At 52.4% G+C, this 13,137-nt stretch overlaps 5 protein-coding genes and 1 non-coding gene across 6 annotated transcripts; 4 read left to right on the forward strand and 2 right to left on the reverse strand.

Annotated features, from left to right (window-relative positions):
- Nucleotides 1–899: 899 nt before the first annotated feature.
- On the forward strand, nt 900–1,642 carry HD553DRAFT_353048 (uncharacterized protein; the record flags this gene model as incomplete). Its single annotated transcript, XM_046183739.1, has 3 exons — nt 900–906; nt 1,232–1,354; nt 1,432–1,642. 3 exons carry the CDS (start codon nt 900–902, stop codon nt 1,542–1,544), a joined length of 243 nt encoding a protein of 80 aa, XP_046032791.1. The 3' UTR covers nt 1,545–1,642.
- HD553DRAFT_319697 (uncharacterized protein) lies at nt 1,643–3,427 on the reverse strand. The gene is made up of 8 exons (XM_046181059.1): nt 3,252–3,427; nt 3,119–3,175; nt 2,951–3,030; nt 2,708–2,828; nt 2,566–2,628; nt 2,276–2,487; nt 1,943–2,195; nt 1,643–1,867 (listed from the first exon to the last, which is right to left on the reverse strand). The coding sequence occupies exons 1-8, from the start codon at nt 3,356–3,358 to the stop codon at nt 1,762–1,764; spliced, it is 999 nt and encodes a 332-aa protein (XP_046032792.1). The 5' UTR covers nt 3,359–3,427; the 3' UTR covers nt 1,643–1,761.
- Nucleotides 3,428–4,193: 766 nt separating this feature from the next.
- Nucleotides 4,194–7,337, forward strand: HD553DRAFT_278190 (uncharacterized protein; the record flags this gene model as incomplete). Its single annotated transcript, XM_046178033.1, has 9 exons — nt 4,194–4,299; nt 4,389–4,552; nt 4,929–5,082; nt 5,502–5,960; nt 6,021–6,112; nt 6,178–6,599; nt 6,663–6,778; nt 6,837–7,032; nt 7,094–7,337. 9 exons carry the CDS (start codon nt 4,194–4,196, stop codon nt 7,335–7,337), a joined length of 1,953 nt encoding a protein of 650 aa, XP_046032793.1.
- Nucleotides 7,338–8,197: 860 nt separating this feature from the next.
- Nucleotides 8,198–9,427, forward strand: HD553DRAFT_145899 (short chain dehydrogenase/ reductase). Its single transcript, XM_046176702.1, has 5 exons — nt 8,198–8,326; nt 8,388–8,436; nt 8,493–8,558; nt 8,619–9,053; nt 9,119–9,427. The coding sequence occupies exons 1-5, from the start codon at nt 8,236–8,238 to the stop codon at nt 9,390–9,392; spliced, it is 915 nt and encodes a 304-aa protein (XP_046032794.1). The 5' UTR covers nt 8,198–8,235; the 3' UTR covers nt 9,393–9,427.
- A 315-nt stretch (nt 9,428–9,742) lies between these two features.
- HD553DRAFT_t105 lies at nt 9,743–9,832 on the forward strand. Its single transcript has one exon. It is a non-coding gene; the product is annotated as a tRNA-Val (tRNA).
- A 248-nt stretch (nt 9,833–10,080) lies between these two features.
- Nucleotides 10,081–11,324, reverse strand: HD553DRAFT_319701 (glycoside hydrolase). Its single transcript, XM_046181060.1, has 3 exons — nt 10,916–11,324; nt 10,223–10,839; nt 10,081–10,152 (listed from the first exon to the last, which is right to left on the reverse strand). Exons 1-3 carry the CDS (start codon nt 11,316–11,318, stop codon nt 10,108–10,110), a joined length of 1,065 nt encoding a protein of 354 aa, XP_046032795.1. The 5' UTR covers nt 11,319–11,324; the 3' UTR covers nt 10,081–10,107.
- Nucleotides 11,325–13,137: the final 1,813 nt, after the last annotated feature.

The following is a 13,137-nucleotide window of genomic DNA, read 5'->3' on the forward strand; positions in this document are numbered from 1 at the left end:
ACCCCTGTGGGGGTGTCGAGGGGTGTCTCCGAGGGGACCTCCGAGGGGGTCTCTCGCGGGAGTAGCGACGCGTCACGTGACGGCTATAACAGTAGCCCCATTACAAGACGTTCTCCAGTGTTCTGCTTGTCGACCAAGTTCAAAATTGATGCTACGAGCTGGTGATCAAGTGAAATCAAGTCAAGATTAGACTTGAGAGGTGATGAACAGTCCAGATAAGACCAAATTGGACGAGAAAAGACCAAAAAAGACCAAACGAGACCAAATGAGACCAAGAGAAGACTCACACAATGCAATTGATACGGAGCGACCATATGTTTAACTGCTCGTTTGCCTTGCCCAAACGCTCTCCGTCTCCTAGTGACCGTACCCCTTGATATCCCTAGATGAAGAGCTATCTCACGGTCTGCATAGCCAAGATTGGTGTAAAAGTCGAGCAGACCTGGAGCTAATTCGATCACCGGACGACCTCCGTTTGGGTTGCTAATACGAGTAACAGTCTGACGAACGATGACGTTGGACGCCAGGGATCTTTCATAGGCGCAGAGACGTTCATGAAGGGATGTAGTAGACTGGATGTGGGTGATGTATGCCGAATGGGGAATCCTGGTCCTCACAGTGTGTTCGAGGAGGTGAGCAAGGTCGTCCAGAGCAGTGATGAGGTTGGGAAGCAAGAACACATTGCGTGTGGCCGGGTCTTGACTCAAATATAGTCTAGCAGGGTGTAATGTCTGCTCGACTAAGGCTGTAACAACAGGAAGGTGGTTCATCGTCTATGTAATACGTTGCAGGATCACTCACGATGAGTTGTTTGTACTTAGAATCGATCAATGAGTCGCGTTAAGACATGTACACCTCCCCCCACAACCACTAGAGACCATTACTAGACTGTTGGAGTCATGCATAGTATGATTTTGAACATCTAGAGTCCTTTCTTGTATGTCTACTAGAGCACGGCGGTCGTTCTGTAAATTTATTGGTCGTGTATGGACGAAAATCGTTGAGATAGGGGTAAATACGACTAAAATGGAGGTAAAGACGCGAACAAAAGACCAAAGACGGCCAGCAAAGACTCCGCGAGACCAAGAGAGACCAAATTGGACCAAGAGAGACCAAATCGGACCAACAGAGACGACGCGCGTCAATCAAAGGCGTTGATCAATGGTGCAAATGGCGCCCCATATTCGATTACTGATGAGGATCAAACTCGCGACGTGACGACCCCGAATAGAATTCTTCGTCAGGGAGCGGAAATACCGAGCGCCCGTCTCTACTATCGGTGCGGTGGTCTTCACTGCCCTCTTCAGCTTGTCTTATACCAGTTGGATCGAGTACAGGGGATTGGATGGGAAATGTGGGTCAACGCCAAGTCGACGTTTGATTCCGTGGTTGGCATTAGGGCTGACCGACGATCGATACCGGCGTGAACAGTCCCTTACCCCTTCCTCCCTGCCGCGTCGATGCCCATCCGTCTGGCCATCTATGTTGGGGGTACCATCTTTGCTTATGCGTCTTTCAAGGTTCTGAACGGGCTGCACAAGTAGAGCTGCGCACCACCGCCATCCGTTCATCATCCAACGTCCATCACCCATTATCCGTGTAGCATCTTGCATTGAGGCGCTCACGTCTCGCACGTTCCCCATGTATCGTCACTGCTCAGGATCGAATTGCTATCTTCACATGAACCACTAAATGCCAATGACATGATTTTCACTCTACTGGTATATTTCCTGATGCCGCAAGATTTCGATTTCAGAAAGACTACGAGAACGCCGAGAGCACATTCCCAAGTGCCGTCAACCACCACGCCCGCCACAGCGCAGGGGCACCTTCTTCTTCGACAATCTTCCTCGCAGCGTCGACGAAACTGGTGACATGAAATCGCTTCATCAGTAACCCAACACTCGTAATTAGCTGAAATCAGACCACTTCTTGAACTCACCCTTCATAAGGCTCCTCCTCGGGCCTCAGACCGATGACATCCTCCTCCAACCCTGCCCACCCAACTCCATCAGGCAAAACGGCCCCTGCAGCTCCCATCCCGCTCTCGTGCTGCGAGGCGACGGCATAAGGACTGTAGGAGTTTCTCTGGATGGATAGTCGAGTGGAAAGGACTTCGAGCGGGGTGAGGAAGATCGAAGAGGCGAGTTGAAAGATGAGGAAAAGGCAGAACAGGACGGGGCTGTTGATCATGCCTGCGAGATGAACGAGGACGATGACAAAATCGTCAGTACTTTGATTGAAGTATTGCTGGAGTCTGATGCCTCGGATTCACCTAATTCGTCGTACGAGACCAGCAGCCACTTGACTCCTCTCGCTACTATGGTTACCCAAATAGCGTGGATCCCGACACTTGCCATCAAGCCAGGTGCGATATACAGCGTCCAGGGCTTGGCATACTCGTCCGGCGTGAGGAGCAGGCGGAGGGAGAGCTTGGCATTGGCGATCGTTGGCTTCATGGGCAGGGCGTAGGGAGTGATGATGCATCTATGTTTGAGTTGAGATTCGGTGAAAAAGGTTTTATCAGTACGAGGTAAATGAGACACGCTGCCGGTAGTGGCTCACCGGTTGATGATGACAGTAAAGGGCAAGCTGATCAAAGTCAACACGACGGTGAAGAGCGCCATCCTGCAACGAACGGAGATCCATGAGCCAACAACTCTTCCCGAAGTACGCACGCATACAGGGAAAACACGAGTCGGCTCACTTGAGCCCGCTCGCCTCCGGTACGGTATAAGCGCCCTTAGGTCCCTTTGTACTCGCCGCCCCGATAAACAAGATGGATACGAGGGAGAGCAGAGAGGTGTAACATAGCGAGGGGTAGGCACCTGCTCCAAGTGGAAGTTGTTTCCGGATCAGGTGGACAGCAATGGGGATGTGTAAGCGTCAGCTCGAATTGTTGTCGAATAGGGACATGGGGACTGCGTTATGAGAGGAGAGGCAGACTCGCCTTTCCATAACCCGACCCATCCTTCTACCCGTTTAGTCCTCTGAAGCGTTCCTAGCACGGTAGTCAATGTGGGCCCGACCCTGTTCAACGATTGAGGACAGGTTATCAGCGCGAAGGGCTGGGCTATGCTGTGCTCCCATAGAACGCTGATGCCACGCAGTGGCTTACCTGTTCTCCTGGCCTTCTTCTAAACCGACACCTTTCGGATTATAATTCGCACGTAACCTAGAGCGTTTCGATATTGATCAGCTTCAGTGAGTATTGCAGCAGTCGATTGTGTCGTTGGAGACGTGTCCCTTACCTGATGACCGCCCCGTGGAAGGGCGTGGTGAACGCCGTCCCGATGAACATGGCCACGATGAGGACGATGAGCGCCGCCACGAGGGTGACTACGAATTCGAGACCCATGATAGACGTCGAGCGATGATCTGTTTGGTGGATTTGTTAAAGCTCGACAGGTACGAGGGTGGATGTCGGGGTTGAATGTGGAATGGAGACAGGAGTAACACATAGGCTAGATAGGTCGAGGGTGACGAATTGGGACATGACTGCGGCGGCCACAGGCGGCGATCAGCTTATCAAACAATTTGATACTCTTGTCGGTAGCCGATGACGTGTCAATATGCTTTAAACAGGTAGATCGCAGTTGTTCGTCGGCGTTCTTCAACGATTGCAGCAGTCACACGATCGATCGATCAAGCACAATCACTGCTACTGTACTACTGAGAGGTATAGCTCATTTGTACACGAGAACCATCTGACGATGTCTTTGATACTTGAATATCATCGACAGTGTGAAACGCGCGCGGAGCCCGAGCTTTCGTCATATTCCCCATGCCATGTGCCCATGTTATTCAAACCCGCTGCTGTTGAGGAGAGATCATGTCAATCGACCGATCAGTCGTTGCGAGGTCATGTTCAAGGTTCTGAACTGGCCCTGAGTTTGTGAAGAGATCATGCCAAATAGCTACTCGGACACGACACAGCTGCGCTGTATATAAAGCAGCTTCACTCGAACCACACTGTGAACGAGATAAAGGGACTTTGAGAGGAATTCAAGCATCTTGACAGGGCATATCGCATCTTCCCTCATCAACGCCAACTCGGTCAATCTGGACATCTCAGGAGACAAGTTTCTGTTCGTTATCGAGGTTCTTCATCACGTCGGTCCCGAAACCGCATAGCAGTGGACCACGTCGACATCTCGTCTGTCCGCAAGACGTAGACACAGCCGACTCTACCGATGACCGACCAGAAGAGCACCTTGTCGTTCTTGGAATGGGACGAGCACGATGTGAAATCATGGCTGTCTCGTCAGGGTTTCGAACAGTATGCTCAGCTAATCCTCGGTGAGTCGGTTAAGTTGTAAACCGACGACGACTAGCTCGATGCCCGAGGCTGAACCTGTACCACCTTTCACCTTACATCCGTATCTCAGACGAAGGAATCACAGGCGACGCTCTCCCCTACCTCGATCCACCCGCTCTACAAGATCTCGGGATAGACAAGCTCGGTCACCGGTTATCGATATGTAAAGCCATCTACAACCTCAAGGTGGAGTTGACCATGGCTGCGGCCGAGGCGGATCCGGAGGATGGGCTGGTCGGGTGGGATTGGACCGAAGAGGATTGGAGACCTGCTGGTAAGCTCTCTCACAGGTGTTCAGTTGGAACCCAGAGGTATGATGTCTATGCTGATGCTAGTCGGGATTGGTTGATCGGCTTCTCGATTATCGATGACAGACGAAGGCATCCCGCATCATCGACATCCGATGCACCAAGCCTCTCAATCCACACTCTCCTCCTTATTGACGACCCCTTCCCAAGCGCAACTATCTCACTCCCAAGCTCTCTCCCCCACCGCTCTGTCGTTCATGCAGATGACCCACCGGAACGGAAGTACAGGCAACCTCAGCTTGGATGGTGTGGTGCATTCACATTCCCAGCAACCACAATCACAGTTTCAAGCGCAATCTCAGTCGAGCCTGGACAAAGCGCTGGAAGACAGGTTGTGGGACGTGATACAAGAGCAGAACGAGAGAATCGCGAATCTGGAGAGGGAGTACAGGAGGTTGGCTGCGGCGGTCGCGGGAACGAGCAAGGTTAGTCAGCGACTGCGAGGCCGGTTCTGCGGTGGGGTGGGCGTTGATAATATATTTATGTGGGAATTAGGACCGGGGGTTACAACCAGAGGCGAGGAATCGAGAGCGGTCGACGGATAAGCACGAGGATGAGACGGTAAGTGTCAATGGTTTAGCTCGACGACCAGACCTCAACTGATCCAATTGTCCGACGTTTACAGAACACGGTCCGAACGCAAGCCGCGGTCTCTCGAATGCAACCCTATCGTTCTCGTCCTGGCGAAGAGTCGAGGCTCGGCGATCCTCACACTCCAGCTCTGTCGCCTGGATTCCAAGATTACCCACCATCAGATCCTGCTACATCAACAGCACCGGTCCCCCTCAGTCGAGGGATCGCTACGAGCGGGACTCACGCGACGCCTCCTTCTTTGACGAGGATGATGACAACGACAACGATGATTGGGGGCGGAGTGGACGGACACGGACATTCACATTCTCAATCGCATACGAACAACCCGAGCGGGTTGACCCTGTCAAGCCCGAATTTAGGATCATCACAAGCTTCTACGCCCGTTCCGACCGGTACCTCTGAACATATACAGAGTTTAGGCGTACGGACCCCGGCGAGTGCGTTGTTGAGATCGGCGACGACTTCGCACCGGACCACTCCTGGTACAGCCCTCGCACCGACTTCAGCAGAAACACCGGTCTCACACGTCTCGGGAGCGAGTCACCAAGACAAACAGGTCATCTCCGCCTCGGCACAGAAGAGTGCCAAAGACGCTGCTGGAGCCGCCGCAAAGAGTTTCAGGGTCACCTTGGAAGACCCATGTTTCAAGGTCTTGCCTGCCGCGCTCAAGAAGTACAACATCAACGACGATTGGAGGATGTACGCCATGTTTATCTGCTATGGAGATACAGGCGAGTCGAGTCGGACGGGCGATTCGGATCTCAGGCTGATCTTGATGTCTTTCCGATTCAACGTGACAGAGCGGTGTCTGAGCTACGACGAGATGCCGTTGCTCCTGTTCCAAAAGCTGAAAGAGTCGGGTCAGAAACCGGTCTTCATGTTGAGACATATCGTGAGCTCTTGCAAGAAGATCGCAATGCTACAATTAGTTGCTGAGCAGATTGGTCACGTATCCAGAAAGACATCCGATCACCTACAGCGATTGCGGCGAGCAAGCAAGCCTCCCGGAAAGGGAAACCCCCTGCGGAAGGTGGGGCAAATGCCTCTAATGATCCCAGTAAACCCGGCACGAGTCCGACCACAGCAACCAAGTCTGCCGGATCGGACACTCGTCTCCATCGTCCTCCCGTTCTCCAGCCCATCTCCGCCAAAGCCAAGGCCGCTGGGACGGGAAGCAACGCAGCCGGAAGCGGGAAGACGACGCCAGGAAGTGCAGGTCATGGAGCTTTTCCAGATTTGCCGAGTCCCGGTCTGAGAGGCCCGCTCATGGGTCAAGCTGGAGAACAGACGGATGGGAATCGCGAGTTCAAAAAGATTGGGTATGCGGTCGCTATCTATCCTTATGCTGCCGAGAGGGAGGACGAGTTTGATGTGGTCATGTGAGTTGACTGACGATTGGATTTAGTGGACCCTTGTATTGAAACGGCTTCGTATTGGTACAGCGGAACGGCCTTTGTCATTCTCAGCAAAGCCAAGGGGTGGTGGGTCGTACAGAAGGACGGAGAAGGTACTGGAGACATTGTCGTTGATGACAGCCAGAGCGGCTGGGTTCCTGCCGGTGAGTTCAGGGTAGCATGGCCACGTCACGAACTGAATCTGACACGTATCGGATCCAGGTTGTCTGCTAGAGACAAATCGACCGATAGGCCCCCCAGCAACCCGCGTAGCGGGCGACTTGGGTGCACTGGCAAAGCAGCCCATTCTCCCCTCATACATCGTGTCGAGCTCTTTCCAGGGTGTCGCTCTCATGCAATATGATGCCAAGGGCGAGGACGAACTGAGCATGCGCAAGGATGAGCAGCTTCGCGTATTGTATGTACTACTCGTTGTTGCTGTGCTTTCGGACCGCGGCTCACTCTCAGTTTAATCACAGCAAACGTTACGCCCATTGGTCTTACAGTGTCAAGGAGACGGGTGAACGAGGCTGGGTGCCGTCATGGTTCGTCGGTAAGTCCGCCGGCGGTGAAGCTGCAAGACTAAAACGTAACACGGCCCTCATGTGCAACACTCAATACACAGGCAAGAGAGGTCCCGAGGGTTCGTCCAGTACTTCATCAGGCACCGCAAAGGCCGTCGAGGGTCTCGCTGGTGGCGAGTCGACTAGGCATGACGAGTAGAAACGGCCGTCGGGTGAATTTACAACTTCATCTTGGATGTAGATGATCGGCTGAGGACAAACACGACCCAACTCCTCGAACTCTGGAGCTTCGAGCGAGAATGATAAACGGCTTGTGTACAGCTTCCTCTTTGAGAGAAATATGACATGATGACTATTCGCGCTGCATGCCCGCTGTCAACGAACCAAATGCAGGCAATCTAGCGTTGACGATCGTTCTTACTGTCCGATCGATTAAGTCGGACGGCGACGTTGTATCGCTGCCTCCCGCTTTTGGAAGAGCTTGTTTCTGCTTCTCTCAGTACCTGTCTATCGTAGCTCGTAGTAGCCCTTGTCCGACTACTTTCATGGTAATACAATGTCTACTTGCATGGGCATATGTTGTTGCATGGGCATGTGTTGTTCATCTATAAGCGAGCGTGCTTTGAGCTAGAGCAATTTTCTTGGTCTTGCTTGAGATGAGAAAGGGTACCATGTATTCACTTATCTGGATATTCACTCGAGGTTGAGTCTATAGTTGCCCCTCTGCCGAGTATGCTCGTTTTACGAAGTGCATGATAAGAGGTGTGGAGATGGGCGACCTGAGTACCATGGAGACAAACAGAGGGCGTTTGAACCGGTGATCAGACTGCGATTGATTGCCTAGGGGCTTCTGTGATGTCAACTGGAGCCAAGTACATGTGAAGGATGCGGGATTCGGCCGCGCTGATTTCCATCCTCTCGAATGAAACGGAAGGTAAGTTGGCGGAGGCAGATTGAATATCGCTTGCGGGTCGCAATCCGCGCCTCCACATCAGCCATCATAGGTATATAAGTTTCGGTTGAGAATGGCAGAAAGACTCAATCCACGATGCTGGTACCGATCGAATCATTCACCCTAGAGAGATATCACGAACAAGATGCCTGCCTACCGATATGATGGACGTGCTGATTGCGACATGGATCTTGACCTCTCTGGGCTGAGTGGCAAGACCGCGGTCGTGACCGGAGGTATGTCAGCAGCCTTCGATCATGCAGTATACAAGTGATGATTGAAGTGAATCATTCACAGGTGCAAATGGAATCGGAGAGGCATACGTACGGGCTCTTGTTGACGCAGGGTATGTTTGTGGTCTATATGCAAAACGCGTTCACGACCTTACGTGCATTGCAACAGCGTGCGCGTATGCTTCGGCGACCTAGACGTCGAGAGTGGCCGTGAGTTAGAGAAGGAGCTGTCTGGGTGAGTCGACCTGTGGTGCAAATACCCGCAACATAGCCAAATGGTCGCCTTTCCATATAGAACAAAATTTGTGAAATGCGACACGACCTTCTGGGAAGACCAAGTGAAGCTGTTCGACGAAGCCAAATCCTTTTCGAACAACGGCGGCATTCACTACGTCGTCGCGAATGCGGGGATCACGAAGCAGGACGACGTCTTCGCTTACGACGAATCAGGACCCAAGAAGCCTGATCTGAAGATCATCGACGTCAACATCCACGGCGTGATGTACACTGCCAAGCTGGCTTCGCATCACTTTGTCACTCAAAACGGCCAGGTCGAAACGCGCCAGCAGGAGGATACTTGTCTCGTCCTTATCAGCAGCGGAGCTGGTTACTTGGATTGTCCGCGGGCTCCTCAGTATCAGGCTTCGAAATACGGGATGAGGGGGATCATGCATTCTTTGAGGAGGGTGGTCCATCATTACGGTAGTCGGGTCAACATCATCGCGCCCTGGTCAGTTCGCGCCATTGCTCTGATTTTCTGCGTCTCTTCGAGGCCTGATGTTTTGATGTGGACAGGTACGTCGAGACGAAAATCTTGTCGAAAGCGGCGTTCGACGAGGTCAAGAGTCTCGGAGTCGAATTCGCTACATTGGAAGACGCTGGACAATGCCTGCTCCGCATCGTATCCGACAAGAGCCTGAACGGTCACTCTCTTTTCCTCTCACCAAGGAAATGGGCCCCGAGGGGGTACTTTGACCTGGGATTGGACGATTACGAGGATGAACTTATGAAGGAGATAACCGCTGACCAGCTGAAGGGTTCTCGAGCCGAAGAGGTGCTGTTCCTGTAAACGAAGTACGATTAGAACGATGATCAAAAGCTGGAAGACTTAATCGGCCATGCGACTAAGGCGCACAGTGCTAGAACGCCGACATCGCCTCATAGAACCGGGCTGAGGTAGACGGGAAGTCGATTACGGATTGACTGAGGCTCTTCGAACGTACACTGCTTCACCTGGTACAGCAGAGAGCATTCAGTCATGCCGTAAGATGCTATATGACGGCAAAGATTGCAGGATAGGCATGAATTCTTCCTTCGAGTGGAGCGTGATGGCTGATCGACCTTGAGGGTAACAAGTTCTTGCGGTAGATATCGCTGTATCGTTGACATACATGCTACAATTTTCTTTTTAGCATAACCGCTCTTGTGGCGCAGTTGGTAGCGCGTATGCTTAACAAGCCATAACTTGTAAAGCGCATAAGGTCCTGAGTTCAAGCCTCAGCGGGAGTATTCCTTTTTGCCATTCCAGCCCCCTCCACAGTTCTTATGCATCGGCCAGGTAAAGACAAGTTCGGTTCAGGAGTGCTATGATTTCCCTGTCCCGGAATGTTATAGATTCAGCGAAATGAGCGTTCCAAGGATTTTGGCTAAGACATATGAACTTGGAAGACGGTAACGGCATAGAACGATACGCCGCTGTATGAATTTGATCTTTGTGTACAATAATCGTGTTTTCCTGATGGGATTGAAGTAAAGCTCGGTACAACCTGGTGTGTTTCTACGTTTCACAGTAGCAACCCTGATTGGATATTGAAGTTATACAGCCCTTTCTGTGAGGTAGCCGAAAGCAAATTGTATTCAGCGCCGTTAACCCCTAATGATCAAATTGACGCAACTCACCCAGCAGCTATTGAGCACAGCGCTACTTCCTGACCCCGAAACCTTCTTTGTGCTACTCGACAAGGAAAAGACCTGCTCTCCCGCGCCCATGTCGAATTGCATCATGCTGACGCCAGCCCCGATACTCTTGGTGGCTTCTCCCTTGTTCCCGCTCTTGACGGTGACGGAACCTCCGCTGGAACTGAAACTGGCGACAAACACGCTGTCGGAGACGATGTCCCAACCAGCAGGCCTCGCTCCGCAGTTGTCCGTGTCATCGCATGAAGAGACGCCCTTGAGGTGAGGTCGGTACCAATAGACCAGCATATCCCGATCGATAACCGGTCTCCTGGAACCAGTTTTGAAGGCGGTGATATAAGGTCGAGCGAACTCGAGGAGAGCGTCGTGGGACAACCCGTCCGTCCACGGTCCCGAGCCGTCGTCACTGTGCCCATTGTTGGAGGGTCCGACATAGTGAGACTCGCCGTAATCATTCCAGGTGATGATCTCAAGGTACCGAAGTTCTGGAGACCGATCAGCGAGGTCGAGAATCTGCTCCCACCTCTCGTACCAGAGAGTCTCGGATTTGAACAACCAGTTCTTGCTGTACGACACTTCCTTGCCAAAGTGAGTAAAGACTGTCGATTCGAAAAGGTATCATCAGCTAGAGGTTTTGGTTCGTGGAAGGAAAACAAAGACGGAGTACAGACTCACACCAAGGGGAAACCGGTGCCATGTATGCTTTTCCCGCCCCACTCAGCTGACCGATATATTCTTGATCCTTATCTGTAGACATCTTTCTATCCACGGGTCCATTATCGACGCTCGGCCAAGCGTACCAGCTAAACAGCCCATCCACTCCAGCGTTCCTTGCGTTGTCTGACGAAGGTTGCCAATTGGGAACGATATATAGAGGGGTAGAGGGAAAGGCAGAACGAACGGCGGACCAATCGAAGCCGTCACCGGAGAAGGTGGAGACGAAAGCGGCGTTGGATCCAGCCACACGGTGTTGTGCAGGGAGACCGATGAGGGGTTTCATGATGTTGATCACAGCCGCGGTATCCGAAGTTGAGAACCAATTGAACTGCCACAAAAACCATTCCGATATACTCAGCATCCTTGACCCCCATCTCACGGCGAAATTCCTATTTCCTCTTCCCGACTCACATCGAAACTGATAAACACTTCGAATCCGACCTTCGCCGCAGCGTCATAAGCCATCCTCAACTGGCTCTCCGTATAACTATCCTTGCCCACGTTCAGTGCGAATCCGTCAATCCCGTACGACTTCGCCAGGTTCATGTCTCGTTCCCAATTGGAGGGTTGGTAGGTGGAAACGATGCCGACCATAAAGTGAGCGAACACTAGGCGGGGATGGGAGGAAGATTTGTTAGGGTTGGTGGCCAGCGAAGGGGGTAGGGAGAGCGTCGGTAAGGGTGAGGTAGTAAAATCGATGGTCAGGGTGGATGAGGGGGTGGCGATCGACGCTGAAGATGAGGCGAGCGAGGTGGTATGACTACTACTGCTCAGCAGGGTCGTAGATGTCCGTACCAGTGTGCTCTGAGTTGGCTGTGCCTGCAGATCAGCGCTGGTGATACTCGAAGTGCTTGCAGCTACCGAAGAGCCCTCCTGTCCCCCTTGCCCTAGTCCTTCCAAGAAGTCGATAAGCCTATCCGTTTCCGACTCAGACTGCGCCTCACGCCTGAACAGATCTATGAACATGCAGAAGAACGAGATGATCGTCAGCATAAACCCTGACCTGTGGTCCCATCCCTGATGAGTCTGAGCGGAACTGACTTGAACCAAGACCCTTGACGCTCCGGGCGTGTCTCTTGCTTTCGACTGAGAGATCCCGATGGTCTCCATTCTGGACGGGAGCGGCGTGGATGGTGGCCGCGAGGCAGAGTCCGGAACAGAAGATGCTGCTAGTGGAGAACTTCATCCGATTAGGTATAGCGAGTGTATGTCGATGTGTGTGTCCTATCGAGGTATACCGAGGCAATGAGGTTGTCACTCCAGGTGAGGCGATTTCGAGGTGGTATACTTTTGGATGCAAGTGAAAGCGATGATGGATCTATCGAGTAAAGCGGCCGGAGGTAAAAGGCTGTCGAAGGGCCACGGGTAGGGATGTGAGAGACAATAAGGACATCGAGACAAAGGACGATAGCTCACTTTGAAACGAACCTATCTATATGCCTCTCGACCGCCTCGACCTGACCGCTAACTCTGCTTCGATGGCGATCCGATGCTCAGTGCCATCCTTTCGACGTCCGATCCGAATCGGTGTCTGACGGAGACTCCCTGCTAGGCTTGATCTGATCTCGCTGAGAGTCATCGTCATCGAGCAGTACGAGCATGTTTTCCGTGGTCACGTATGACCAAGTCGATCGCGACCAGGATATCCTAGAGAATTCAATCCAATTCGAACAAAAGACGACGAAACGCGACGAAAGAGATCAAAGACCGGCATCGCATCGCCGGCATCTCGGGAACAAAAAGGAAAGGAATTTTGATGGAAAGACGAATTGTGAAACGCGTAGTAGACAGTCATCATGGCCATCCCCGCCCCCCTCCTTTGATTCCTTCGACTCCTCCCCGCCTCGCCGCCCCCTCTCTCGCATCCGCGCGCTGCCTTCCGTGCGAAACCCCCGCTTGATGATCTTTCCCCCTTTCCCGATGATGAAACGCACCCGCCTTCCGTGAACTTTCCGCCACGCGCGTCTCACTCCCCCGTGTTTTTGCTCGTCCGTCCAGGCCCGAGGACTTGATCCGGAAGATCGAAGTTTTGACCGCCCCGTGCATCGACCAATTTCCATGAGCGCGAGAATTGACCATCGGCTGCCATTGAGAGCAAGCAGTCAATCATATCGAATCCTGTTTTCGTGATACTATATTTACAAAGGTGTCGTCAATGTACAGTGGTACAAGCAGTCAAA

Source organism: Filobasidium floriforme, assembly GCF_021052385.1.
Source record: "Filobasidium floriforme strain CBS 6241 chromosome Unknown HD553scaffold_28, whole genome shotgun sequence".
NCBI lineage: Eukaryota > Fungi > Basidiomycota > Tremellomycetes > Filobasidiales > Filobasidiaceae > Filobasidium > Filobasidium floriforme.

Coding starts and splice junctions, on each gene's coding strand:
- HD553DRAFT_319697 (XM_046181059.1), bottom strand. CDS start 3,358: ATGGGTCTCGAATTCGTAGTCACCCTCGTGGCGGCGCTCATCGTCCTC. Junction 3,176..3,251: donor TTCCACGGGGCGGTCATCAG/GTAAGGGACACG, acceptor GAAACGCTCTAG/GTTACGTGCGAATTATAATC. Junction 1,868..1,942: donor GAGGAGGAGCCTTATGAAGG/GTGAGTTCAAGA, acceptor TCATGTCACCAG/TTTCGTCGACGCTGCGAGGA.
- HD553DRAFT_145899 (XM_046176702.1), top strand. CDS start 8,236: ATGCCTGCCTACCGATATGATGGACGTGCTGATTGCGACATGGATCTT. Junction 8,327..8,387: donor GACCGCGGTCGTGACCGGAG/GTATGTCAGCAG, acceptor AATCATTCACAG/GTGCAAATGGAATCGGAGAG. Junction 8,559..8,618: donor TTAGAGAAGGAGCTGTCTGG/GTGAGTCGACCT, acceptor CTTTCCATATAG/AACAAAATTTGTGAAATGCG.
- HD553DRAFT_319701 (XM_046181060.1), bottom strand. CDS start 11,318: ATGCTGAGTATATCGGAATGGTTTTTGTGGCAGTTCAATTGGTTCTCA. Junction 10,840..10,915: donor GGCACCGGTTTCCCCTTGGT/GTGAGTCTGTAC, acceptor TCGAATCGACAG/TCTTTACTCACTTTGGCAAG. Junction 10,153..10,222: donor CTGTGCTCAATAGCTGCTGG/GTGAGTTGCGTC, acceptor GCTACCTCACAG/AAAGGGCTGTATAACTTCAA.